The sequence below is a fragment of the Hemiscyllium ocellatum genome, chromosome 3 (genome assembly GCF_020745735.1).
Source record: "Hemiscyllium ocellatum isolate sHemOce1 chromosome 3, sHemOce1.pat.X.cur, whole genome shotgun sequence".
NCBI classification, from domain to species: domain Eukaryota; kingdom Metazoa; phylum Chordata; class Chondrichthyes; order Orectolobiformes; family Hemiscylliidae; genus Hemiscyllium; species Hemiscyllium ocellatum.
This window is the reverse complement of record NC_083403.1, coordinates 72,985,196-73,011,071: the sequence shown is the minus strand read 5'-3', so window position 1 is coordinate 73,011,071 and position 25,876 is coordinate 72,985,196. Positions and strand designations below refer to the sequence as shown.

General features: G+C 36.0%; 1 protein-coding gene across 1 annotated transcript in view; it reads left to right on the top strand.

Annotated features, from left to right (window-relative positions):
* The window catches only part of trdn (triadin), a 426,623-nt gene that overhangs the window by 291,072 nt on the left and 109,675 nt on the right, over positions 1 to 25,876 (top strand). Inside the window, exons 27-36 of the mRNA XM_060854831.1 lie at positions 2,576 to 2,620; positions 6,353 to 6,403; positions 13,244 to 13,288; positions 14,521 to 14,565; positions 17,302 to 17,322; positions 18,586 to 18,630; positions 18,903 to 18,947; positions 21,162 to 21,206; positions 23,802 to 23,822; positions 25,037 to 25,081. Of these exons, the coding sequence (XP_060710814.1) occupies positions 2,576 to 2,620; positions 6,353 to 6,403; positions 13,244 to 13,288; positions 14,521 to 14,565; positions 17,302 to 17,322; positions 18,586 to 18,630; positions 18,903 to 18,947; positions 21,162 to 21,206; positions 23,802 to 23,822; positions 25,037 to 25,081 (408 nt within the window). The remainder of the gene's footprint in view (positions 1 to 2,575; positions 2,621 to 6,352; positions 6,404 to 13,243; positions 13,289 to 14,520; positions 14,566 to 17,301; positions 17,323 to 18,585; positions 18,631 to 18,902; positions 18,948 to 21,161; positions 21,207 to 23,801; positions 23,823 to 25,036; positions 25,082 to 25,876) is intronic.

Below are 25,876 nucleotides of genomic sequence, written 5' to 3'. Positions count from 1 at the left end.
CTAAGGCTGGAAACATGTAAGTACCCTCACCCTCAACATTGTGGTAAAGGATCAAAGATGCTTGGAATAAACTGGATCCCAGTAGGGTACAAAAATCATAAAATGTGAAATATTGAATGTGCTTAAGATACCAAAGATTGAATCTGTCGATGAATATCTGTGGAATTATGTTGCTAAAGTTATAGCTACAACCATGACGATGATGATGATGACGACAAGAACAATCTATGTGATAACGTTACACAACATTCCAAGTATTGGAAAATTGTTTAGCAATAGCAAATCAGAAAGGTTTTGAAGGGTTTCAATGCGTAGTCTTGTAATTAGTTTGGAATGATATATATTGTATTGAACAAATTAGTTATCATATCATCAGTTTAAAATGATAATTAATGGGAGTTCCTTGGCAGTGTTAATTTTACTTCATCGCTTTATGACATTTTCTACTTGCACCTGCACCACCCCCCATAACTCAGTACATTATTGGTAACCATTGGTTTCATTTATATGTTCTGAAGTGACTCCACAGAGGCCAGTATCCCATCACTGAGTCACCCTTTATGTGCTGAATGAGAAGAATCTCTGAGATTCCTGGTTATATCTGTCAGCCAGTGCTCCCTGATTGACCCCATATTAACAACCCCAATTTCATATTCAATGAGATCATATTCCACCTGGCCCTCATTCTAGTCACTGCATATACCTTTATGATAGCAACTAATAACACTTTATACAAGTAGGCTTAGTTTTCAAGGTTGAAATACTAGCATTGTTATCTTAGTGCAAAACAAATTCATGGATTTTGTCAGTTCAGGCTACTGTATTTAAACATCATAATTAACTTACTGTATCTATGTAGAACAGTAGCACACTCTTTATATTTCTCTTTTCACTCAGTCTTTTTATGTTGTGTTGTATGATTAAATTACAATAATGACAAATAATTGCAGTTAATCTTATGTTTAATGAGAATACATGAATCTTACAGTAGAAAGTTATTTTTTATCATTAATTAACAACCTCATAGAATGGTTTCTGGTTATCACTTACTCAAATATTCTGTTAGGTTGACCAAACAATGACCTATCTCAAAGTGACTGATGATCAAACTAATCCAGTCTGATGAAAATAACAGAGCAGCCTCTCAAATCAGAATGCTGTTAAACTCTAATCTGCTTATCAAAGATAAGTATGGTTCCAGGCAAGAGATTGTCTGATGTGAATCTGTCTTTCAGTAGAAAGCCCTGACATTAATTTTTTAACTATATTGGATCCTCTTTTCCTACATTGTCAGCAACAACTGAACTCCAATAATATTTTTCAAGACTGTAGCCTAGTTTTCTCTATTAGGTTTCGATATGAACTATGGATTTCATAAAATTAAAGTTTTCCCAGTTACATGCCAGATAGTCCACGTCTTAAAAGAATCAATTCCTACAGCAGAGCACAAACAGGCTGATACTAAAAATGATAGAATTGTAAAAGTAAGAGTCCCTGTAGTGAAATGTGTCCTTTGATCACCACCTTGATCGTATTGCCATCAGTCTTCACCAATCTATTTTCCTTACAATCAGCTGCTTTCTAACGTAATTAAATGGGATTTGCTGCTGCATTAAGGAGATATTTGTAAAAGTGGCCAAAGACACAAGAAGAAAAGGAAAGCAAAGCATGGAAGGCTGGTGATAACTCATAAACGAGGGCTAAGCTTTGCATGAGCAGGAACAGATAGTCACAATCGTTTTTGGTGATTGACATTGTAGTTGAGCTTGGGTGACATCTTTTTAGCACCATTTTTATGATTAAGTCTGCTCATACAGTTACACTTTGTTTATGACCAGAGATTAATGACATGTCTGTGAAAAAAAATTATAGCTGTTGCCAGCCTTCCCAGCTTTCATTCTTCCAAATCATTCACGTCAATAAACCATTTAAACAGTGCCTTGCTGTGAACTTTAAATAATTATGGAAAATCACGCACTTAGTTTTTCATGAATCTGCATTAAATATGTAACATGAGGGTCTGGTTGTAGAACATTTTCAGAAATTTAAACTGATAAAAGATGGATAATGCAGCAGATAACCAGATTGTTCCCTGAGCCTCTGTTATGTTTAACATTCAAATATTGGCTAAAAGTGCCCTCTCTCTGTTAGATGAAAAAACTCCATATAAGGTCAGTTTTGAAATCCGCCCTCTATTCTAATGGACATGTGTCAGCATATTTGCTTATTTAACATGAAATTTAAATTTAATCAAATAATCCAAAATCATTGATTTGTGGGTAAGATCTGGGTATTGGTTAATATGGTTACGTTTGCACACTGGAGTTTTATTATTCAGAGTGATACAATGTGCTGACAATATGCCTTCAGGAGTTGTAGACAACTCATATGATGGTAGATCAGTTGAAATTTGGTCAGACCTTACATCATTATGTGTAACATTTTGTAAAGATTTTTGTAGGCTGCTACAATACAAGATGTTGAACAAAATATATTTTGAGTATATTGTGGACATATACACTGAAGTCATTCCAATTTATCAAAAAGAATTAACTCTTTCATTTTTCTCAAACAGAGCCGAAAGTTGTCAAAGAGAAAAAAACACATCTTTCATCAGCAGGTATGATAAAGAATTTGATCATACGTGCAATTTAAGACTAATGTTGAGCTTGTGAAGATGACAAATGTCAATCCTGGGGAGGACGACATTTTCACTTCTTTTAATCAGTATCAATATCTAATGTTCCTAGAGATGCCCTCTATCTTGGACACTCTCACCCTATGCTCACAGAAGCAAACACCAGGAAATTGAACAGAACAATATGCAGTCATCAATTTGCATGATCTTACTTGTTAACATCAATGAATGTTTAATTTGAGAAGTTTTGTGCAAGATGCACCTCAAGGATTAAAATGAGGCTACCCAATTCATTGCATGAATAACCTCTATAGGTGAATGAGAGAGGGGGAGAAAGGCAATTTTATCAAATGTGGAAGAATAGATTGCCAAACAGCTTTATGGTATGAAACTTTCTTTATGTTCCAGGTTTGTTCATCCAAGAAAACAGGAAAACCTTTCTATTTCACCTGTTTATTAATTTGAGCAAAATACCATCTGGATGGCATTGATCCTATCAGTTCTGCAATATTTCCAAGTATAACCTAAAATTCTTTGAATTTCAGAGCGTTACCATAGGATAAATGAGAATGGTAGTGCTTGCCCTTGTAAAACGTCATCACAATAAATAGCAGATTTTATTCAGAGGCAGCTTGGTCTTGCAGACCTACTGGCAGAAAATGTTTATTAATGAATAATTTAAAACTTGACAGAATTTATTGTTGTGTACTGAATTATTATTTTATTAGTTTTGCTTTTCGTATGTAAAACAACATTTATTAAAATGGGACAGGTCTCTCAATTTATCTGCAGTCTCTTCCAGAGGAGAAATGTATGTTTCAGTAAGCCGAGGGATTAACAAAACTAAAACAGTATTGTGCTGAATTGTGCACCAGCTCTCAATCAGAAATGATGAATTCAGGGAAAATAAAAAGATTATCAATTGCTGAATCCAGATTAATCTCTCAAGATTGAAAGAAACCACGTGACCCACAATAAAGCACCACTGAGTCTCTGCAGCCAGGCATGTACCATGTTTTAATGCAAGAAAACTGTCCAAAGCCAAATGAAATTGCAGAGAATCATGGTTAGCTGTGGAGCACAGGATTTTTTGGGCTTCCATTTGATGTTCTCCCTCACTAGTGCATTGGTTTTAACCAAATGCATGTTTTAAAATATTGGATTTTTAAAAAGTTTCTGTTTAAGAATTAAGGAAGTTTCCATTTCTTCATTGTAACCGCTGCTAATATATTCAGTTTAAGAACATAGGAAAACAGTGAGGTGACCTTTCCGTTTGAGCTGATGTACCTCAACCTAGTTTAACTGCTTTTGCTCTCTATTCCCTTTTGCTGTTGCCCAACAAAACAATCTGTTTAGTTCAGACTGTAACCTTGGATGGGATTACACAGGATACATTGCATAGAAAATGACTATTCAGCCTAACCACTGTTTGCTCTACAGTTGAGTGTCTTGCCATTGTTTTCTATCATTGTAATGAATTGTGCCCTTCTTTATCCTACATGGTCTGTATTCCCCTTAAATGTGTCTGTACCATTTCCTTCAAATTATCATGTTCCACTTCTTATCACTTCTTTGGTGAAAAAATTTCTTCTGAATTTCTTAGTAACTCCCTGATATTGATAGCTTGTAGTGATTCTCTTCCTGTCAAGACAAAACAGTGTCTCTGTGACTCTCTTTTTAAATCTTCCATAATTTTAACAAACTTTATTATGTCACTTTGTTTTTGATTTCCAAGAGAAGTAAGACCTCAGCCTGTCAATTCTTTCAGATACATATACATGTATATTGTTAAAGTGTTACCGTTGTAAGTCTTCTCCACATGAGCTTCAGTGCCTCTTTATTATTTGTATAATATAATAACCAAACTGTACCCAAAACTCTCAAAATGCACTAAGGTTTGTTGCTGGTTTAGCTTAGATTTTCTACTTTTCAAACCTATCCTTTGAAAAGTTTTAAGTAGTTTGCTTTTGGTTTTGTGGAACAAATTTTACGATTGATGTATTTGTCCTTTGAGACCCATTTGAAATTCTACCCTGCATGAACTTGCACTTTCTAAATAATAGGGATCTCTGTATTTTTCAAACCAATTTACCTCACAATTAGCTTTGTTGAACTTTATTTGTCAATGATTTGCCTTCTGAAAGTTTATTCATACTTTTCTGGAATTTTCTGTAGTCCACTTCAGTATTAACTATGTCCTGAATCTTGAAATTTAGTGTAATCTGTGACTTTATAATTTGTGTTTTGAGTCCAAAGCTCAAATTGCAGCTGTAAATTTGAAAAAAAAAGCTATAATTCCAGCACTGAGCCTTGCCGAACATAATTCTCACATCCTGCCATGCTGAAGAAATACTTTATTCCTGTCCTCTGCACTCTGTTTTGAAGCCAACAAGAACTTGACCCCTGATTTCGTATTTTCTTATCTTATTCATTTTACAACTGTGGGCCACTTTATTGAAAGTCTTTTGAAGATCCACACAATTACATTCATTCAAATGTATTCTCTGTTACCTCCTCAAAAATACTGTCAGGATTTCCCTTTTAAAATCCATAAATTTCAGTTGCAGGTAACTGAAGATTGTTGATTGTATGAGCAGGTATTATTGATAGAACGTTTGTTCATTTGTTAGCAAGACTGAAAAATGCAGCACACAAATACTGATATTTCCTAGTGGGAGGGAATGGAGGTGACTATCAGAGGATTTACAAGGACTGCAAAAGCACAATGCCATGGATGCTGGATAGGTGAAATGAGAACAGAAGTGCTAGAAATACTGAGCAAGTAAGGCAGCATTTGGAAGAAGAAAATGGAGTTGATATATTAGGTCTGTGACCATTCATTAGAAAGAGTTAGTATTATTTCACTGCATAGTAACAAGTTTTGATTTTGAAAAGGTGCCTTTATCGGCATCCATGCTAATAATTGCTGTATTCCCAAGATTAAAATGAACAGAAAATCAATTTTTGGTGTGTTATAGAATGATTTTACAACTAGAATATGTGAGTTTTTCAACAAAAAGTGACATGACAGAAGCAACATGAATAGAAATTAGTCAGTAGCAGGAGAAGGAAATAAACATCAGCTATAGATAAATAGGGTGGGTAGTGGACTTCCCAGTGAATTCAAACAGGGAAGCTAACCATATGTAAATTCATGAAAAATTAAATATAATTGATGTAAGGTGGTTAGCCTAAAACTTATTACTGGGTGACAGAAACAGCACCCGCATCTGACTAGCTAAACCCAAAGTGCACTCAATATTGGTCTTCCTTGCCAAAGTTCAGTGTTAGCAAACATTTTATGTTCACCTGATTTTTTTTAAGGAGCATGACTCATGGAATACTGTATTTGTCAATCTTTTGTATAAAAGAGGAAATTGTACCTGATGATGCACCTTTGAAGATTTAGATTCTTAAAAATTGTAATAGTTTGATGCAATTCCACCTGGATAGCAAGCCTGTGAGAATGTCAGGTTTTTTTAATATAAACATTCTTCAACCTGTTACAGGAATTTAGCTTGTGAAAAGCTCCCAACAGACCAACAATGACCAAGTGAATATTTTATCTGATTTCAGTCAAGACCCTGAGTTTATTAAATATTGTTGCCAATTTTATGAATAGCACTGAGTTCATCTATTTACAGTTTATTATTACTGGAGATTGGATATGAATTATGTATTCAAGATTAATGTATATTCTTATATTCTTTACAGAGTCAGAAAAGCTGAAGAAAGCAAAATCAAGTCCGGCAGCCACAAAAAAAGGTTAAAAAAAAACACATTGAGACAAAATGTTACATATAATCTGAACATAATTAATTAATACTTTGTAAGCAATTGAGGCATCTGATCAAAATTTATCTGAGCGTTGAGGGGCATACATTTTTAAAAATAGAGGTGACATACTATTATTGCTAGGACAATCTTATGAAACCTTAAGCAAATCTTTCTCTTTTATATCCTATCACCAAGACCAACTATGGTCACCTTGAACCCTGCCTCAGATCATCTAATGCTTGAACCCCCATCCATTCTTTTCTTACCTTCAGACTTGTCTACCTGAAATGATCAACTGGCTTGCCCACAAATCTGCATTATCCAAAACTCCTAGCCTAACCGTTGATAGCTGAACTCACACCAGGTCTTATTCCCCATCACCGTTTCATGATCAACATTGGTTTCCAGAAGGAAGGAAGGGAGATGGAGAGTTGCCTTTGAGGCATGAATGGGAAGTAAAAGTAAACAAGACTGTAAGGTGCTGAATCAAGTGATGAGCTGCAATTACTTGAAATTTTATTCAACTTTATTAAAATAAAATATGAGTTCTTGGAAAACAGAATGGAATGGGTAAATAATTAAAGCAAGAAGTGACTGAAAACTCAGGATGACACTGAAGGACTCAAGTGTTCTGCAAAAGAATCATCCAATCTGCATTTTAACTCAATGACGAAGAGGCTGCAATGTGAGGATACTGAGCAAATTGTAGAATCATGGGTAAATTGCTGCTTCTGCTGAAAAGTCTAATGAAGCTACATTACACTGGGCAGGATTTTCTGAGGACTTGCAACAGATGCAGATTAGGATAATCAGATAGAATTAATAATTATTAATTGGATGTTGCTGCCCAATCAAAAAGCTGTTCTTCCTGTAATGCAAGTGAGTAATATGGTATGTGAAATTAAATGCTAGTGTGAAGACAGGTATGTACTTTGTAGTTGTCAAAGACTAGTGTATCATATCAAACAGCATATCCCTTTGGCTTTTGGTCAGAGTGGTGCTGGAAAAGCACAGCAGGTCAGGCAACATCCGAGGGGCAGGAAAATCGGCGTTTCAGGCAAAAGCCCTTCATCAGGAGCGTTTTAGTTCAGTCTTACTTGGTGAGAAGTTCAACAGGGAGCGGTTTGGAAACTCTCTCTCTTTTCTGCCCTTCAACTTTAACCTGTAAGCATGCGTTCCATTTATACTGGTTTTTAACGGGAGTTTGCTTATTGGGACTGTTGTGTATATTTGGAACAGCATAATTATGTCTAGTTAGATAGTCTGAGTTCTGTAGGGGTTCTTTATTCTGTTCTTTGTGTTTCATTGTGTAATTTTGTGAATAATTATTCGTCTGTTGTAAAATCTAGTATTCAACCTAGCAAACTTAATCCAGGTAATTTTCACTGTACACTTACCAAAACAAATTTCAAAGTTATAGTCTGAACTGCCTCCTTAAGAATGTTGTGAGTGGTCTGGCCCAGTCGCTAAGAGTGCTCAAGATTAGAGTGATGCTGGAAAAGCACAGCAGGTCAGGCAGCATCCGAGAAGCAGGAAAATCAACATTTTGGGCAAAAGCCCTTTATCAGGAAGGGCAATCAGGAATCCCTGATGAAGGACTTTTGCCCGAACGTCAATTTTCCTACTCCTCGGATGCTGCTTGACCTACTGTGATTTTCCAGCATCACTCTAATCTTGATTCTAATCTCTAGCATCTGCAGTCATCACTTTCTCCATAACAGTGCTCAACAAAAGCTAACCCTGCAGATGTGGCTGAGACTATTTTCCATTTTCAGTGCACTTTTATTAGTTACAAGAGAGTGGAAAAATAATAAATGTCATGCTTGGCACAGTGAGTCGGTTGGCTTTTATCCCACTTTCTCTGGTACATCGGGGTTTAAGTGGATCTCAGTAACCCAGGGCAAATCTAAACAGTAGAATGTGCACAATATTCTTTATTAAAGCAAAGAACAATAGAAAAATTCTGCATAAATCTTAGCCATACAATCACAAGTGGACTTGTCCAAAGATCAGACAGAACAGGTAATCAGCCAGTTCTGTCTCAACTTCTCATCATTGATGAATCGTCCTTCCTCTGAGCTAGTTAAATTTTTATGATGAAGCGATTTGTTTTATATGTTTTACATATGAAGAACCCATCCCTTTTATGTTTGAGGCTATCAAGTCTCCAAAAAATGATCAGTTTGATACTGGCACACCCACCATAAATGATCATATTTTGCACATCTGAGGTCTAGGCTATTCTCTAGAAGGTCCAAATATCATTTCATTTGGGCCTCCACTCCCATCCTCATTCCCAATGATGTCCCTGCTTTTGATGCTTTGATAATGTACGGATTAAAAACACTTCACTCAATTGCTCATCAGTGAGCCAGACAAAGAAAAAGACATGGAAGGCAGTTTGTGGTTCAATACAATTTTATTAACTAATCATTCTGTATGAAAACACTGTGAGCATTTCCTAAATTCCCACAATATTTACTCTCTATCTAGTTCCAAACAAAAATAGGGCAGCATAGTGGCTCAATGCTAGAACTGCTGCTTCATGGTGCTAGAGACCAGGGTTCGATTCCCGCCTCAGGTGACTCTCCATGTGGAGTTTGCATATTGTCTATGTGTGTTTCCTCTGGGTGCTGTGGTTTCCTTCCACAGTCCAAAGATGTGCAGGTTAGATAAATTGCCCAAAGTATTCAGGGATGTGTAGGTTAGATGCATTAGTCAGGGGTAAATATAGAGCAATAGGATGAGGGAATAGGTCTGGATGGGATACTCTTTGGAAGGTTGGTGTAGAGTTGTTTTCACAGTGTAAGAATTCTATGATTCCGCCTGAGGAAAGAGTGTTATCCGCAATGATCCACAGCTGGGCCATTGGAATCTGCTTCCTCTCCAAAACAAGGCTGGCTCTCTTCCACAAACGTGGGCCTTGCAGGTCAGGATCATCTCCTGGATCATCTTGGGTTGGCGCACAGTCTTTTGCCATGAATGCTGCTGTGAGTTTTCTCTATGAGTCTTTAGTCTCCACTGAGTCTTCCCTGAGGGGGTGACGTCTAGGTGTATGTTTTTAATCTCCCCTCACCCCTGACCTTCTAGAACGTTCTGTGGATTTTGAACAATGGAGTCATGAGCTGGGTTCAAATCATCCAATGGGGTCCCTTCAACACTCTTCACTGTTGCCATCCCAAGAGGTGTAAAATGCACATACTTAGACAATCAAGATGTCAGATTGATACTTCTCCAATACAGACCCCTCAAGCTTGTTGTAACTCATTTCTCTTGAGCCTATGTAGCCTCTTCCACCTTGGTTTCCACAATTCTCTGTAACCAGTATCTGCTGATTGCTGTTTAATTTAGTTTGACCAATTTTCTGCAAGCCTGATTTCTCCAGTTATGCGTCAATTTAGAATGTCTAACTTTGAGCTCTATCCAACGAGCGTAATATGTTCCCAGATTCCCCCACTTCCTGGATGTCCCACATTTGAACCACTATGGGCCAATTTCATTTCTTCCTGTTGTTAACCCTCATCATTTTCCTGAACTTGCTTCTAACACTTTGTCAGTAACTTCACGAAGAATTCCTGCAAATCATATGGTTCAATGCTACTGTGCATCCCATCTCTCTCCTGGATAGGGAATTATCACAATCCCTTATCCTTCCACTGCTTCTCCCTGGAAACAAAGTTTATGCACTGCCATATTGTTAGCAATGAGTCAATCTGCTCCTAAATTCCCTGAGTTAGATCTCCCTCTTTGTTCACATACATTCCCAATGAGTCTCAAGGGGCCCAATCCTTAGACTCAAAGGTTTTGATGTTATTCCCATTGCTAAGTCACCCACAAAACCTCCAATTGGTATGGTCAATAACTGGAGAAGGGCAGTACCCAAGGTTTTGATGAATGGATCAGCATGTGAGATTCATTGGTATCTACTAGATATGTTTCCTGTTCCCTACCTACACACCTACGGACACAAGATTTTTCCCATTCATCATATGCTATCAGACACAGGTATTTGGGAAGGACACAAGCTCTTGAGATCACTACCAGGGTCAAAGCGGAGAGAGAGGTTCCCTCCCCATTCTGTGTCAACTTTCCCATTTGTGCTCAAACTTCAGCTATCTCTTGGCATAGTGCCTCCTGTCTTTTGGAAGCCAAACATGTCTTCCTTATTTCCTTCATTTATTGGGGAAGCTTTCCTTAGGGCTCTGCATTGTCACTGTAAAGGTCATTCTTGCTACAGTCATAGCATTCCTCGTCTGCTCCAGAGAATTCATTGCCCCTTCTATTCTTCTCCTTTAGCATCGATGTCTTGGCAGTAAAGCTTTGTGCTTCTTATATTTTTCCCTTCAGCTTCTGTCTGGCCCTACTTTCTTATCCCATTACTTCTTTTCAAAACCAGCTCATTTTCTTCAACAGTGTAGTTTCTGCAATTTTAGTGCCCATAGGATTGAATTCCTCAGAAGCTGCTGGTATATCTGCGAGAGACTGGAGTATCAGAGTTCTCAACCAGCGAATTAAGGCAACATCTGTAAATATTAATTCTATGTTTGGGAACCCCAGGAATGGCCATCTTATAAATTGGACATATTCGATCCGCACGTAAGGCAGGGTACTCATTCAGCCCTTGTCGGAGATTATCTGAGGGCTTGGTCAGTGTTCCAAAGTATTACCCATGAGCAACCATCACATTATTTTGAAGTGCAACATATTCCCCTTTTTAGATGCAATGGGATCGAAGCAAACAGATTGCTGGATAAGATAAATTACACCACTTTCTGATCTCCTCCTACTCAATCCAAATTATGAAGGGTAGCCATCTGATCCAGTTCCTGGAAGCACCTTTATTGGTCCTTCCCAGAGTCTAATTTAGGAATTTTTTTCAGCCACCCCATATTTGGTGAGGGTTATATGGTAGCATATATTTGTGTTCAACTTCCTATTAATGTTCTTGTCTGTTTGCACCAAGCTGATGTTGACTCTGCATCAAAGAGGACTTTGGTGGATATTTACAGAGGATCTTGGGTGGGGCTGTACACTTGAATGTCCAGTATCACGAACACTCCTTTCCTCGAGATCACTAACGTCAGCCTCACTGCCATTTCACACTGCACTTCTTTGTTCACCACAAGGCCTGCTGTAGACTGTCCATGTTATCCTAAGACAGACCATGATTCTCTTCCTGGTACTGTCTTCGAGACCTTTGACCACACCTGACAAATTATTTTCAGATCTGTGCACTGCTATTCTGCTCCCTCAGCTCTGTTGTGCTTGGGAAATCCATTTTTCTCAGGTGATCCCATTGCTGTAGATCACTGATATACAGACTTCCAACAAATTGCAATTGGCTATGCTATTCCTCCCTTTCTAACTCAGAATTTTTGGTTTCCTCTATTTATCCCTGCCACACTTCTTCAAGTTATTTCAATAACTTTTCTAGTTTTCATTTCAATTCCTCTATCTCTTGTTGCTGTTCACTCATGAGATTTGAGTCAGAAATTTTTCTCCTAACATTGAGAACCTCATTTCTGATGATCACACCCAATTTTCCCAACTGTCCTGCCAACTCCTGTGTCCAGAGGCTGGGTATATTATGCCCAATGTGTCTTGCTTAATTCATAGAATTTTTTTCCTCCCATGTGCATGGTTACTTGTCAATACTAGGTGAGTTGGTACAGTAGGCGATGTGGAATAAGATGGTCATTGGAAATAGGCAATAAGCTGGCATAGGGAGCTATGGGCTTATGCCCAAAACATTGAATTTCCTGTTCCTTAGATGCTGCCTGACCTGCTGCACTTTTCCAGCAACTCATTTTCAGCTCTGATCTCCAGCATCTGCAGACCTCACATTCTCCCCATAGGGAGCTATGTGGTATGATTAGACAAAATAAGTTGACGAAGGGGGTACAAGACACCAGGGGACGAAGGCATAGTTGGAATGGATGGAACATGAAGTGTTAGAGGCATGTTTTTAAAAAAAGGTATTATTTTATTGGAATTTTTGGACACAGCTGGAGCACCGAGCTTGCTTTGTCAACTAACTATAAAGTCATTCCCTCCTAGGTTGCCTGCTTTGATTTGTAAGTTAGGAGTTCTTCCATTTGCACATCCAACCCAGAAACAAAAGCTGGGGCCTAACTTTCTGTAATAGCAATTCACTCTTTTCAACATTTTACATAATGGGGTAACGGACTTGTGCAGAACAATTGCCCTTTAGTTGCCCTGAAATAAGAGATGCAGCGGAAAAGATTGACCAAGCTTTGTACGCAATCTGTGGGTAGGGATCACAAACATAATTTTGTTGCCTCAGAATAAAACAAAAACATGCAAAGATCAATTTATCTTTTAATCCTTGTACTACAAAACATCTCGATATTGATCTGAGAATCTGCATTTAGCCTGCTTCAGAGCATCAGCATCAATGCACAGGTCATCACTGGTTTATCATGGACCATCTTGCCTGTTTTGCACCTCTTTCACCCAGAGCACAAGGGCATGCTCAGTGAAAAAAACACGTTTGCAAGATACAGGGTAGACAAGGATGAGGATGCCTTGTGAAATACAGCCCCTTTGAGATTCCCAACAGCATTTATGTCTACCAAAAACCAGACTGCTTGTAAGAGCAGCAACAATTTGGTTGGACTAAATCATTTTAATCCGCTTTATGCCTGAACAGGACAGTTACAAGAAAAAGTCTTATATTTTATCACACTAGGTGTTGTGTGCGTATGTACAATTTTGAATGCACATCTTATGAGACTAATAGATGAAGAATATGTGCAATGAAACGATGATTAATTTTGAACCTAATTCAATTCTTCACCTAATGTTTAGAGAAAACATCCATGAAGCAGCCAAAGCCAAAAACTACAAAAGAAGGTAATATAAATTTAAACAAATTAGATATTTAGGAGTGTTCCTAACCTTGCATTATCTCCTTCCTTCCAATATTGGAATCAATAATTGCTGGAAGGTCTCGGAGGATGAATGGATTAGCATTCTGCATTCTAATATTCTTCTTCACTTCAATGGAAAGAAGATGAAAATAAATGCAGCCTTTATCTGCACAGACCTATCTTATAAAACGCATTTTATCATTTTTCAATATTGAAGCTAAAAGCAAAGTATAACTGGCTTAAACAGCAAATTAACATTCAAATGAAAATCTATCAAACTTGCTTCCTTGAACACTTGAGTATTAATTTGAGCTTTACTGATTAACTGACAGAATCTGCATGTTTGTTGCACGTGGTGGATGACAGGAAATGCCAACAGGAATAAAGTGCAGCAGCAGTTGTCATTTCTCACGCATGGCATCATTTTCTCAATGATTGATAGGTAAGGCCTTTTAGCTAGAAATGTGTTCATGACTGTAGTATCTTTACCAATCCCCAGGTAAACCAATCACATTGAATTTATTATTTGTCTCAGAACACAAGAAGAAATTTCACATCATCAAGTGAACTTGACAACATTACTACCTGTTGATGTGGTCCTGCAATGGAATTTCTTCCATCTTAGAAGTTTTCAGACTAGCAAATCTATCTCAGTACTTTTTCTACTTTTTTCCTAACATTAATGCGAAGTCAATCTTTCTTCAGACTTATTCTGTCCCTCTTCTTAAATATAGTAATTACTCTCTAAATATAGTAATTGGTCTCTATCAGTCTTTTTTCCATTACATCTTTTATAGCAAATTATGAAATATGTTTAGTAATAGCTCTGTCATCTCTTTTCAGCTTCTTTTAAAATAGGTGGATGGCCACACTAGTTTGTAGATTAGAGTAGAAGCTGATAATGGTCAGGTGATGAGCTTATTCATTCAATGAGACATTGAAATAGTCAATGTCAGTACTTGGCTTACATTAATCATATTCTCACCCCTGGATTCTCCAAAATCTTAAGATGTTGCTTTCCATAAAAGTACCAGTAAATGCCTGGGGATAACTGCCTTTTTTTGGGAAACAGCTGCTCATTTTTTGTGCCATATTAATTATTGCATGTATATATGGAATGTATTGAATATTCATCCTATAAGACTAAATTTGATTATTATTCATAGACAATTATGATTAATATTGAACCTAATTAAATTGTTTACCACATTTTAGAGGCCAAAGCTGTGAAGAAAACGAAACAAAAACCTACGAAGGAAGGTAACACAAACATTCAAGCAGTGAGAGCTTTATGCATGTGAGACCTTACAGATCTCCTTTCTTCCAATGTTCAAGGTGTGAAACTGTGACTTAGTGTCTGAAATGATTGGTTTCTCATGACTCTAAATTTACACACCAGCTGACATGTCCTCCTATAAATGGAATGAAAATTAAGTTTGAACTAGTTAAAGCAAATATCTTGTAAAAATCAATTCACAATTTTGTCATAATATACCATATGGCAAAACACAATTAACATCATAAGATGATGAGCAGATTAAAATTCATCAAGCTTGTCTCACAACACATTTGCTATGGGATTGGGTCAGGTTATGCCAATTTTGTAGGTGTTGCACAACCTTCTATGTTGTAGGAGGATGTTGACCCGAAACATTGAGAGTTTAGAATGATAAGCGTGGCATCATTTTGTCAATGGTTCATAATCTAAAACAGGTAAGACCTTTTGGCTAGAAATGTGTTTATGGTTGGACTACCTTTACCAGCTCTCCATTAAAATGAATTTAATTTCCATTCTCTTTATTAGAAGGTATATAAGGATTGAATTTATGATCTGTTGAAAACCACAGCAAGGAGAAATATCATAACATTAAGTGAACTTTGCCTGCATTGCTACCTGCTGAAAATGTGTTGCTGGTTAAAGCACAGCAGGTTAGGCAGCATCCAAGGAACAGGAAATTCGACATTTTGGGCCAGAGCCCTTCATCCTGATGAAGGGCTCTGGCCCAAAACGTCGAATTTCCTGTTCCTTGGATGCTGCCTAACCTGCTGTGCTTTAACCAGCAACACATTTTCAGCTCTGATCTCCAGCATCTGCAGACCTCACTTTTTACTCTGCATTGCTACCTGTTGATTTGGTCCTGCAGTGAAATTTTCTCCTTAACGGAGAAAAACAACTTAACGAGTTCCAGCAAATCAAATCCTAACTTAAAAATTCGAGAATATTATCTGTTTCTTTAAATCTTTAAGGAATTAAATGACAGTTGACAACACTTTAAAATGTCTTTATGAATATTTATTGTAATAACCAATTCTGGATTACATGATAGTGATGACTACAAAATCATGGAACATAAGGTGATTAAAGAAAGCTAATTCTCTTATATTTGTATGACATGGAGACATAGAGCCAAATCAGATCAGTCTCCCTATGACTATAATCCAACACAGTATAATTAATATACTCAACAAACTCAAAATTGACTCCAGTGGATCCTAATCAGACTTTTTGAATAACCAGTACAAGACAAACAATACCAAACACCAGGTTTATAATGCAAAAAGTTTAACAATTTATGAATATTATAGCACCCTTAGCAGAGGAAAATCAGACCACAAGATAATCTAATTACTGTCTCACATTTAAAACCAATCCTCTTTAATTTTAGCTCCAACTCTTCCGCAAAGACTGACAGAAAAACAGATACAATTAAGGGATAAATAAAAAAAAATATGCTATGTAACTGGCCTATTCGTTTAAGTTGGCTTCATGATGTATAACATCACCAGATTGTGAGATTTTATCTTGCTTGTTTTCTGACAACACCAATGAATGCAGAAAGCTTCCTGTAGGCTCTAAGGAATATTGTTTAATTCTTATAACTTCAATTCTATTGTGAATTTTCAATAATTCAATAATGAGAGGACAGCCAGGGTGCAATCCAGGTGCAATCTCCATGCTGTAGTTTTCTCAGACACAATCCTTCTGCCACAAAAACCTTTCAAAATCTAGCCTCTCCCTGCAGACTGACCATCTCCCCATTGAGTCCTAGTTAACAATTAACATCTGCCGAGAACTCTATGTAACAGCCCTCCCCGGTGAGGAATTGAACCCCGGTCTCCCATGTGACAGGCGGGGGTTATTAACTACTGTACTACCGAGAACTCCATCTGCCATCAGCTTGAACATAATGTGCCTCTGGAGTCAGATTGTTACTAGAGTATTTTTAACAAGACTTAACCTGCCATTAACTTTCAGGCCTGGCCTCAACAACAAATATCAGTTTGTTTGGTCTCTTTCTTTTTAAAATCAAGTTGTTGTTCACAATCCAAAGATCATCTTCAGCTCTCAGCTCACAGTTCACAGCTCCAAACCAAACATGATAAAGCTACTAATAAAAAATAATGAAAGATTACAAGGCTTCTAACACCATATAGTAACTGATTATATGTAAGTATATTTTCAATGTTTCCTAATAACAAGGAGTTTTGACCATATGTACACCGAATGATAGTTATAACTTTGGCTAGGTAGATGTGCCTTTGTTTCAACTTTTCTTAAAGAGTAACTTAAGATATTCTGCAGGACCTCACTTTGATGTGCAGTTCTAATTGTTTTAAAGTTTTTAAAGTAAAATATTGCTTTAAGCAGGGTTCTTCACATTTTGTAAACATCTCTAAATTTTCTTTGCTGTTTGTTAATTGTCTAGAAATCTGAAGGTAAAAATTGATCACTCTTTTGGGTTTATCTGGAGTGTGGATGACTGTCCCTGTCTGAAAGTTATTTATCCTGCATTTGAAGTTGTTTGCAAGTTTATGTTTGAATCCTGCATTAGACTTCTCTCCTCAAACTTAACAGAGGAATGTTTTGCAATCACTGTGAAACTGAAGGGGGTCTTTTACAACTGCCTACTAGGCTGGCTATTTTATTTCCACCACAATTGGCTACATTAAATCCAGCCCGTTATCTCATATATTCATTTTTTTCTTCTTACACAGCAGTTCAGCCAAAAGCAACGGGTAAGTGACCTTTCTGGAGACTTCATTCAATAATGTTACTGTGTCATTTTCCTGGGATTAGATCTTTCTTTCCATGCAAAAGCTGTTGAATTTAATGATCAGACCTTTTAGATGCAAGGTAGTTTTTTTCATTGAATTTTTAGACTTTGCGTTTGCAATTCATTCAATCTTCTGATAACTTTTCTCAGTGTTTGGATTCAAATCAAATTTAGAACATTTGTAGTTCAACTCTGTGCCTTGCATGTTTATATATTATCAGTGGCATTACACTAAATAACAATTAGTATACATTAGTATTAAATAGTTCTTAAATTTGGGTACTTAGAAAAAGACAGACTATTTCTTATCATCATTAATTTCCTAACTAGACTCAATACCTTAACATCCCCTGCAATGCCACAATACATATACTGTGCCTTGTATGTATTTTTGGGCTCGTTCTGTCAAGCCTCAGAGAAAATTTAGTTTGGCTTATCAGCCCCTACCTCATTTTCAGTGCTTTATATTTCATGGTGGAAACAATTGACAGTCACAAGACCTCTCAGTAGCACTCCCTTGTATCTTGTAATATGATAATTTTATTAATCAGGTTCTCCTCAAAATTGTACATTCTTCAAACCAGTTTCATTTCTGCCTCTCAGCTTAACTGTATAACATGGAATCATTACAAATATTCATACGTTTCCATAGTTGGTTCAATCATTCCATCTAGATTCCATTTTATTTTCCTGTCATCGATTTGAAGCTAAATAGTCAATTTTTCTATCGACTTGTTCTGTCTTCCTTCTTCAATGTAGGAATTAAACTTGTTCTCCACTAGTTTTTTTCCACTACACCTTTTATAATAGATTATTACATATGTATAGTAACAACTTTGCCATCTCTTCTCACCTCCTTTTAAAACAGGTGAATGGCCACAGGGGTTTGCAGATAGGAGCAGAAACTGACAGTGGTCAGGTGATGAGCTTATTCATTTCAATGAGACATTGAAATAGTCAATGTCAGTACTTGGGTTACAATAATCATATTCTCACCAGGATTCTCCAATATCTTAAGATGTTGCTGTCCACAAAAGTAGCAGTAAATGAGTTGGGATAACAGCCTTTTTTTGGGAAACTAATACCTAGTTTTTCATGTCATATTAGTTATTGCATGTATACATGGAATGCATTGGATATTCATCTTATAAGACTAAATTTGATTATTATTCATGGGCAATTATAATTACTATCAAACCTAATTAAATTGTTCACCACATTTTAGAGGCCAAAGCTGTGAAGAAAACGAAACAAAAACCTACGAAGGAAGGTAACACAAACATTCAAGCAGTGAAAGCTTTATACATGTTTCTAACCTTATAGATCTCCTTTCTTCCAATGTTCAAGGTGTGAAACTGAGTTAGTCTCTGAAATGATTGGTTTCTCATGACTGTAAATTTACACACCAGCTGACATGTCCTCCTATAAATGGAATGAAAATTAAGTTTGAACTAGTTAAAGCAAATACCTTGTAAAAATCAATTTTGTCATAGACAACTAAATTATGTTTACTATTGAACCTAATTGTTTCCCACAATTCAGAGGCCAAAACTGCGAAGCAAGTGAAACGGAAACCTACAAAGGAAGGTAACACAAACATTAAAGCTGGGAGAACTTTATGCATGTTTCTAACTTCTTAGTTCCCCTTTTTTCCATTGTTCAACGCATGAAACTGTGACGAATCTCCGAAATGGTTGGTGTATCATGTCTCTAAATTTACACACCAGCTTATATATCCTCTTATATATAGAATGAAAATTAGGTTTAATCTAGTTAGGGCAAATACCTTGTAACAATAGATCCACAATTTTGTCATAATAACCATATGGTCAAACCCAATTAACATCATAAAGCGATGTTCAAAACAGATTTCAGCAACCCTATCTCTCAACTCATTTGCTAAGGGATTGGGTCAAGTACTGCCAATTTTTCAGCCTTTGATGTTGTAAGTGGGTGTTGACCAAAAAACATAGAGCATATAAGACCAGTAGCAAGGCATCATTTAGTCAATGATTGATAATGTAAAAAGGGTAAGGCTTTTTGGCTAGAAGTATGTTCTTTGTTCTATATCTTTACCAACCCCACAAGGCAAACCTATCACATTGAACTGCTTATTTGTCTAAAAGAGCAGCATGGAGAAATTTCACACCATCAAATGATCTTTTTCAACATTGCTACCTATTAACTTGGTTCTGGAATGAAATTTCTCCCTTCTGAGTTTTGCTAGTCTTAAAACTCCTATCTCGGGATGGAATATAGCTACAGGTGATTCATAGAAAAATAATGCTATTGAGTTAACCAGTACCAATACATAGAATTGAAATTCTACAATACTGTTTGTTTCTTTAATTCTTTCAGGAATTAAATAATAGTGCACAACCTTTGAATGAATATTGATTATAAGAATCAATTCCGGATTACATTGCAGTGATGATTATAAAATCATAGAGTAGAAGGTGATTAAAGAAAGCAATTGTCTTACGTTGCTATAACATGGAGACGTACAACCAAATTAAACGCGCCTCCCTATCCCTGCATTCCTAACGCTGTACAATTAAAATACTCATTAACCCCAAAACTGACCCAAATGGTTCCTAATCAAACATCTTGAACTATGTCGTTTTCCTGGGATTGGGGCATTGTTGCTTTGCAAAGGTTGTTGAGTTAAATGATTAGATCTTTTACTTGCAGTTGTATGTATTGTTGTGTTTGTAATTCATTCAATCTTCCGATAACTTTTCTTAGTGTTTGAATTTAAATCAAATTTATAATGTTTGCATTTCAATTCTGTGCAGCTTGTACATTTATGTATTATCAGTGGCATTTTGCTAAATAAACTAGTAGTATATATTTGTGTTAAATAGTTCTTTTTTTGTGTGTATTTAGAAAAAGCCAATCTATTTCTTTTCATCATTAATTGCCTAAATAGACTCAATATATTACAATTGTTCCTTATTAACTCATATACTGTGCCTTATGTATATGCGTGATAATTTCCTTCAGGCTTGATAAAACTAAGTTCTGCTTGTCAGCCCATACCTCACATTTTCAGTGCATTCAATTTTATGATGGAAGCAATTGTCGGTCACAGGACTTCTCAGTGGTTCTCAATAGTATTATAATTTGATAATTCTAATAATTAGGTTCTCCTCAAAATTGTATGTTCTTTGGGGCAGTTCCATTTTTGGCTCTCTGTACCACACTGATCATGGCAAATATTTAGTCTCAGCCCCCTGAATCCCTGAATGATTTTTTTAAAAGCTAAGTTTTAACAGTATCTGTTCAATTCTTTTATATCATTGATTTACTGGGCTTGTTGTGCCCCACATACTTCAACATAGGAATTACATTTGTTCTCCATAAGTCTTTCTTCCAATACACCTTTTATAACAGATTATTAAATATGTGTAGTAACAACTGTCATCTCTTTTAAAATAGATGAATGGCCACAATAGTTTGCAGATGGGAGCAAAAAGTGACAGTGGTCAGGTGATGAGCATATTCATCTCAATGAGATGTTGACACAGCCAATGTCAGTACTTGGGTTATATTAATCATTTTCTTACCTGGATTCTCCAACACCTTTAGATATTGCTGTCCACAGAAAGTAGAGTAAATAAGTGGGGATAACAACCTTTTTTAGGGAAAAACTGCCTCATTTTTTGTGCCATATTAATTATTGCATGTATACATGAAATGCATTCAGCATTCATCTTATAAGACTAATTATTGGTTATTATTTATGTGCAATTCAATTATGATTACAATCAAACCTTAATTCTATTATTTACCACAACATAGAGGCCAAAACTGTGAAGCAAGTGAAAGAAAAACCTACAAAGGAAGGTAACACAAACATTCAAGCTGTTTCTAACCTTTTAGTTCTCCTTTGTTCCAATATTCAAGGCATGAAACTGTGAAGTGAGTCTCTGAAATGGATAGTTTATCATGACCCTAGATTTACACAACAGCTTATACATCCTTTTATAATAAAATGAAAATTAGGTTAATCTAGTTTAAGCAAATATGACAAAAATCAATTCACAATTTTGTTGTAATAAACCATATGGTGAAACCCAATTAATCTCATAAAGTGATGTTCAAATTAGAATTCAACAAGCTTATCTCACAGCACATTTGATAAGGGATGGGTCAAGTTATGCCAATTTATCAGGAGCTTTTTAGCCTTCTATGTTGTTGGAGGATGTTGACCAGAAACCACAGAGGGTTTAAGATAATAAGCACAGCATCAATTTGTCAATGATTGATAATGTAAAACAGGTAAGACCTTTTGGCTGGACATGTGATCATGGTTCTACTCTCTTTATTAATACCTATAACATTGAACTTATTATTTGTCTAAAACTGCAGCAAGGAGAAATTTCACATCAGTAAATTAATTTTGTCAACATTGCTAACTATTGACTTCATCCTACAACGCATCCTTCAACCTTCTCCTTCAGGTTTAGTTTCTTTTCCAGAAAATCCACGTGACTTAGTTAACCAATACCAGTACATTTGGAGATTGTGTTAACTGCAGATGCTGGAAAGTCAGAGTAAATAAAGAGTTAAGCTGGTAAAAGCACAACAGGTCAAGCAACATCAGAGGAGAAGGGCTGATGAAAGATTCTGACCTGAAACGTCGACTTTACTTCGCCTTTATGCTGCTTGACCTGCTGTGCGATTTCCAGCTCAATTCTTTATCCATTCACTACCAGCACATAGAATTGAAATTTTAAAATTCTAGAATATTATTTGTTTTTTTAAATTCTAAAGGAATTAATAAAATGTTGTGGACTCTTATTTAAGTATTGTGAATAATTACTATAAGAATCAGTGCTAGATTACATAATGCTGATGATTACAAAATCATAGAATGTAAAATGATTAAAGAAACCCAATTCTCCTATATTGATGTGATACAGAGACATCCAACCAAATCAAATGAATCTCCCTATCTCTGTTTTCACAACACAGTACAGTTAAAATACACAGTGACCACAAAACTGATACCAATGGTTCCTAATAAGATGTTTTGAATAATTAATACCAGATCTTGTGAATAACTCTTACCAGACATGAATTTTGCAATTCAAAAGATTTAGCAATTTATGAATAATATAGCAGCTTTAGCAAAGCAAAGTTAAACCGCAAAATAATTTAATTAATGTCTAACACTTAAATCCAATCCACTTTATTTTAGCTCCAACTCTTACACAAATACAGACAGAAAAACAGACACAGTTAGGGGATAAATCAAAAGAAAAATAAATAAATGAGATGTAACTGGCAAGTTCACTTAAGCAGACACCACGATCTATAACATCACCTTTATATGAGGTTATATCTTGCTTGGTTTCTGACAACACCAATGAATGCAGGTAGTTTCCAGTAGGCTCCAAGAAATATTCTTCTAATTCTTATAAACTTAGATGTTATTCTCTGAATTATTAATAACTTGATAATGAGAGGAGAACTAGGGAGAAAGCAAATCACCATGCTGTAGTTTTCGCCAACACAGTTGTTCTACCACAAATGCAGTTCAAAATCTAGTTCAAACTCTGGCCTCTCCCTGAAGACTGACCATCTCCCCACTGAGTCCCAATTAACAAATAACATCTGCCATCAGCTTGAATATAATGCGCCTCTGGAGTTAGATTGTCAATAGAGTATTTTTAACAAGACTTAACTTGCCATTAACTTTCAGGCTTAGCCCTGAAAACAAATATCAGTTTGTTTGATCTATTTCTTTTTAAAATCAAGCTGTTGCTCACAATCCAAAGATCATCTTCAGCTCTCAGCTCACAGTTCACATTTCCAAATCAAAGATGATAAAGATAATAACAAAAAAAAATCAGTGAGGCTTCTAACACCATATGGTAACTAATTACATGGAAGGATATTTTCAATGTTTCCCGATTACAAGATTTGGCCACATGTTTACTTAAAGATAGTTATGCAAAGTCCTAATATAACTTGAGTAGGTCGATGTGTCTTTGTTTCAACCCTTTTTAAAGAGTAGTTTAAGAAGAGATCCTACATAAAGTTATGATTGTACTGTTCTTTTTAAATGAAACATTGCTTCAACCAAGGTTCTTGACACTTTGTAAACATCATTAAATTTTCTTTGTTACTTGCTAATTGTCTTGAAATCTGAGGGTAAAAATAGATCTTTCTTTTGGGTGTATCTGGATCGTGGCTGGCTATCTCTGTCTGAAAGTTTTTTTTATCCTGCGTTTAAAGTTGTTTACAAGTTTATGTTTGAATCCTGCATCAGGCCTCTCCCCTCTTAGACGTAATTGAGGAATATTTTGTAGCCACTGTGAAACTGAAGAGGCTCGTTTGCAACTGTCTATTAGGCTGGCTACTTTATTTCTGCCATGATGGGCTGCATTAAATCCAGCCCATTATCTCAATTTCTTATTTTTTCTTCTTACACAGCAGTACAGCCAAAAGCAACAGGTAAGTGACCTCTCTAGAGACTTTATCCAATAATGTTACTATTGTTTTCCTGGCTGTTGAGTTAAATGATTAGATCTTTTAGATGCAAAGTAGTTTTTTCTGTGTATTTCATATTCTGTGTTTGTAATTCACTCAGTCTTCTGATACTTTTCTCAGTGTTTGGATTTAAATCAAATTTATAACATTTGTAGTTCAACTTTGTGCACCGTGTGTATTTATATATTATCAATGACATTGTGCTAAATAAAGAATTAGTATATATTAGTGTTAAATAGTTTGGGCATTTAGAAAGTACCCTTATTCTTCTCATCATTAATCTCCGAACTAGATTTAATACCTTTACATCTCTGACAATTGTTCCTTAAGAAGTTATATACTCTGCTTTGTGTAAATGCATGCTGATATTGTCAGGCCTCAAAGAAATTAAGTTCGGCTTGTCAGCCCCTACCTCTCATTTTCAGTGCATTCTATTTCATGGTGGAAACAATTAACAGTCACACCACTTCTCAGTGATTCTCACCTGGATCAATGTAATATGAAAATTTTATTAATTAAGTTCTTTGAGCCAGTTCTATCTTTGGCTCTTAACTTAATTGTATAACACTGACTCATGACAAAAAATCAGTCTCAGTACCCTGAATATATCTTTTTAAAGGGATTTTTCTATGGAGTCTGTTCAACAATTTCAAATGGATCCATGTTTTTTCCTATCATCAATGTGAAACTAAATAGTCAATTTTTGTCTGGACTTGTTCTGTTCCCCTTCTTAAATATAGGAATTGCACTTGGTCTCCATCAGTCTTCTTTCCAATACATCTTTTATAACAGATTATTAAATATGTTTAGTAGCAGCTCTGTCATCTCTTTTCAGCTCCTTTCAAAATAGGTGGATGACCACAGTAGTTTGTAGATAAGAGCAGAAGCTGATAGTGGTCAGGGGTTGAGCATATTCATCTCAATGAGACATTTCACTGTCAGTACTTGGGTTACAATAATCATATTCTCACCCCTGGATTCTCCAAAACCTCAAGATGTAAATGACTGAGGATAACAGCACTTTTTGGGAAACAATTGCTCATTTTTTGTGCCATATTAATTATTGCATGTATGTATGGAATGCATTGAATATTCATCTTATAAGACTAAATTTGATTATTATTCATGGGCAATTATAATTACTAAGAAACCTAATTAAATTGTTCACCACATTTTAGAGGCCAAAGCTGTGAAGAAAACGAAACAAAAACCTACGAAGGAAGGTAACACAAACATTCAAGCAGTGAGGGTTTTATGCATGTGAGACCTTACAGATCTCCTTTCTTCCAATGTTCAAGGTGTGAAACTGTGAGTTAGTCTCTGAAATGATTGGTTTCTCATGACTCTAAATTTACACACCAGCTGACATGTCCTCCTGTAATTGGAATGAAAATTAAGTTTGAACTAGTTAAAGCAAATATCTTGTAAAAATCAATTCACAATTTTGTCATATACCATATGGCAAAACACAATTAGCATCATAAGATGATGAGCAGATTAAAATTCATCAAGCTTGTCTCACAACACATTTGCTATGGGATTGGGTCAGGTTATGCCAATTTTGTAGGTGTTGCGCAACCTTCTATGGTGTAGGAGGATGTTGACCAGAAACCATAGAGGGTTTAGAATGATAAGCACGGCATCATTTTGTCAATGGTTCATAATCTAAAACAGGTAAGACCTTTTGGCTAGAAATGTGTTAATGGTTGGACTACATTTATCAGCTCTCAATTAAAATGAAGTTAATTTCCATTCTCTTTATTAGAAGATATATAAGGATTGAATTTATGGTCTGTTGAAAACCACAGCAAGGAGAAATATCATATCATTAAGTGAACTTTGACTGCATTGCTACCTGTTGATTTGGTCCTGCAATGAAATCTCTTTAACGGAGAGAAACAACTTGTCAGAGTTAATGAGTTCCAGCAAATTGAATAATAACTTAAAAAATTGAGAATATTACCTGTTTCTTTAAATCCTTAAGGAATTAAAAGACAGTTGACAACATCTTAAAATGT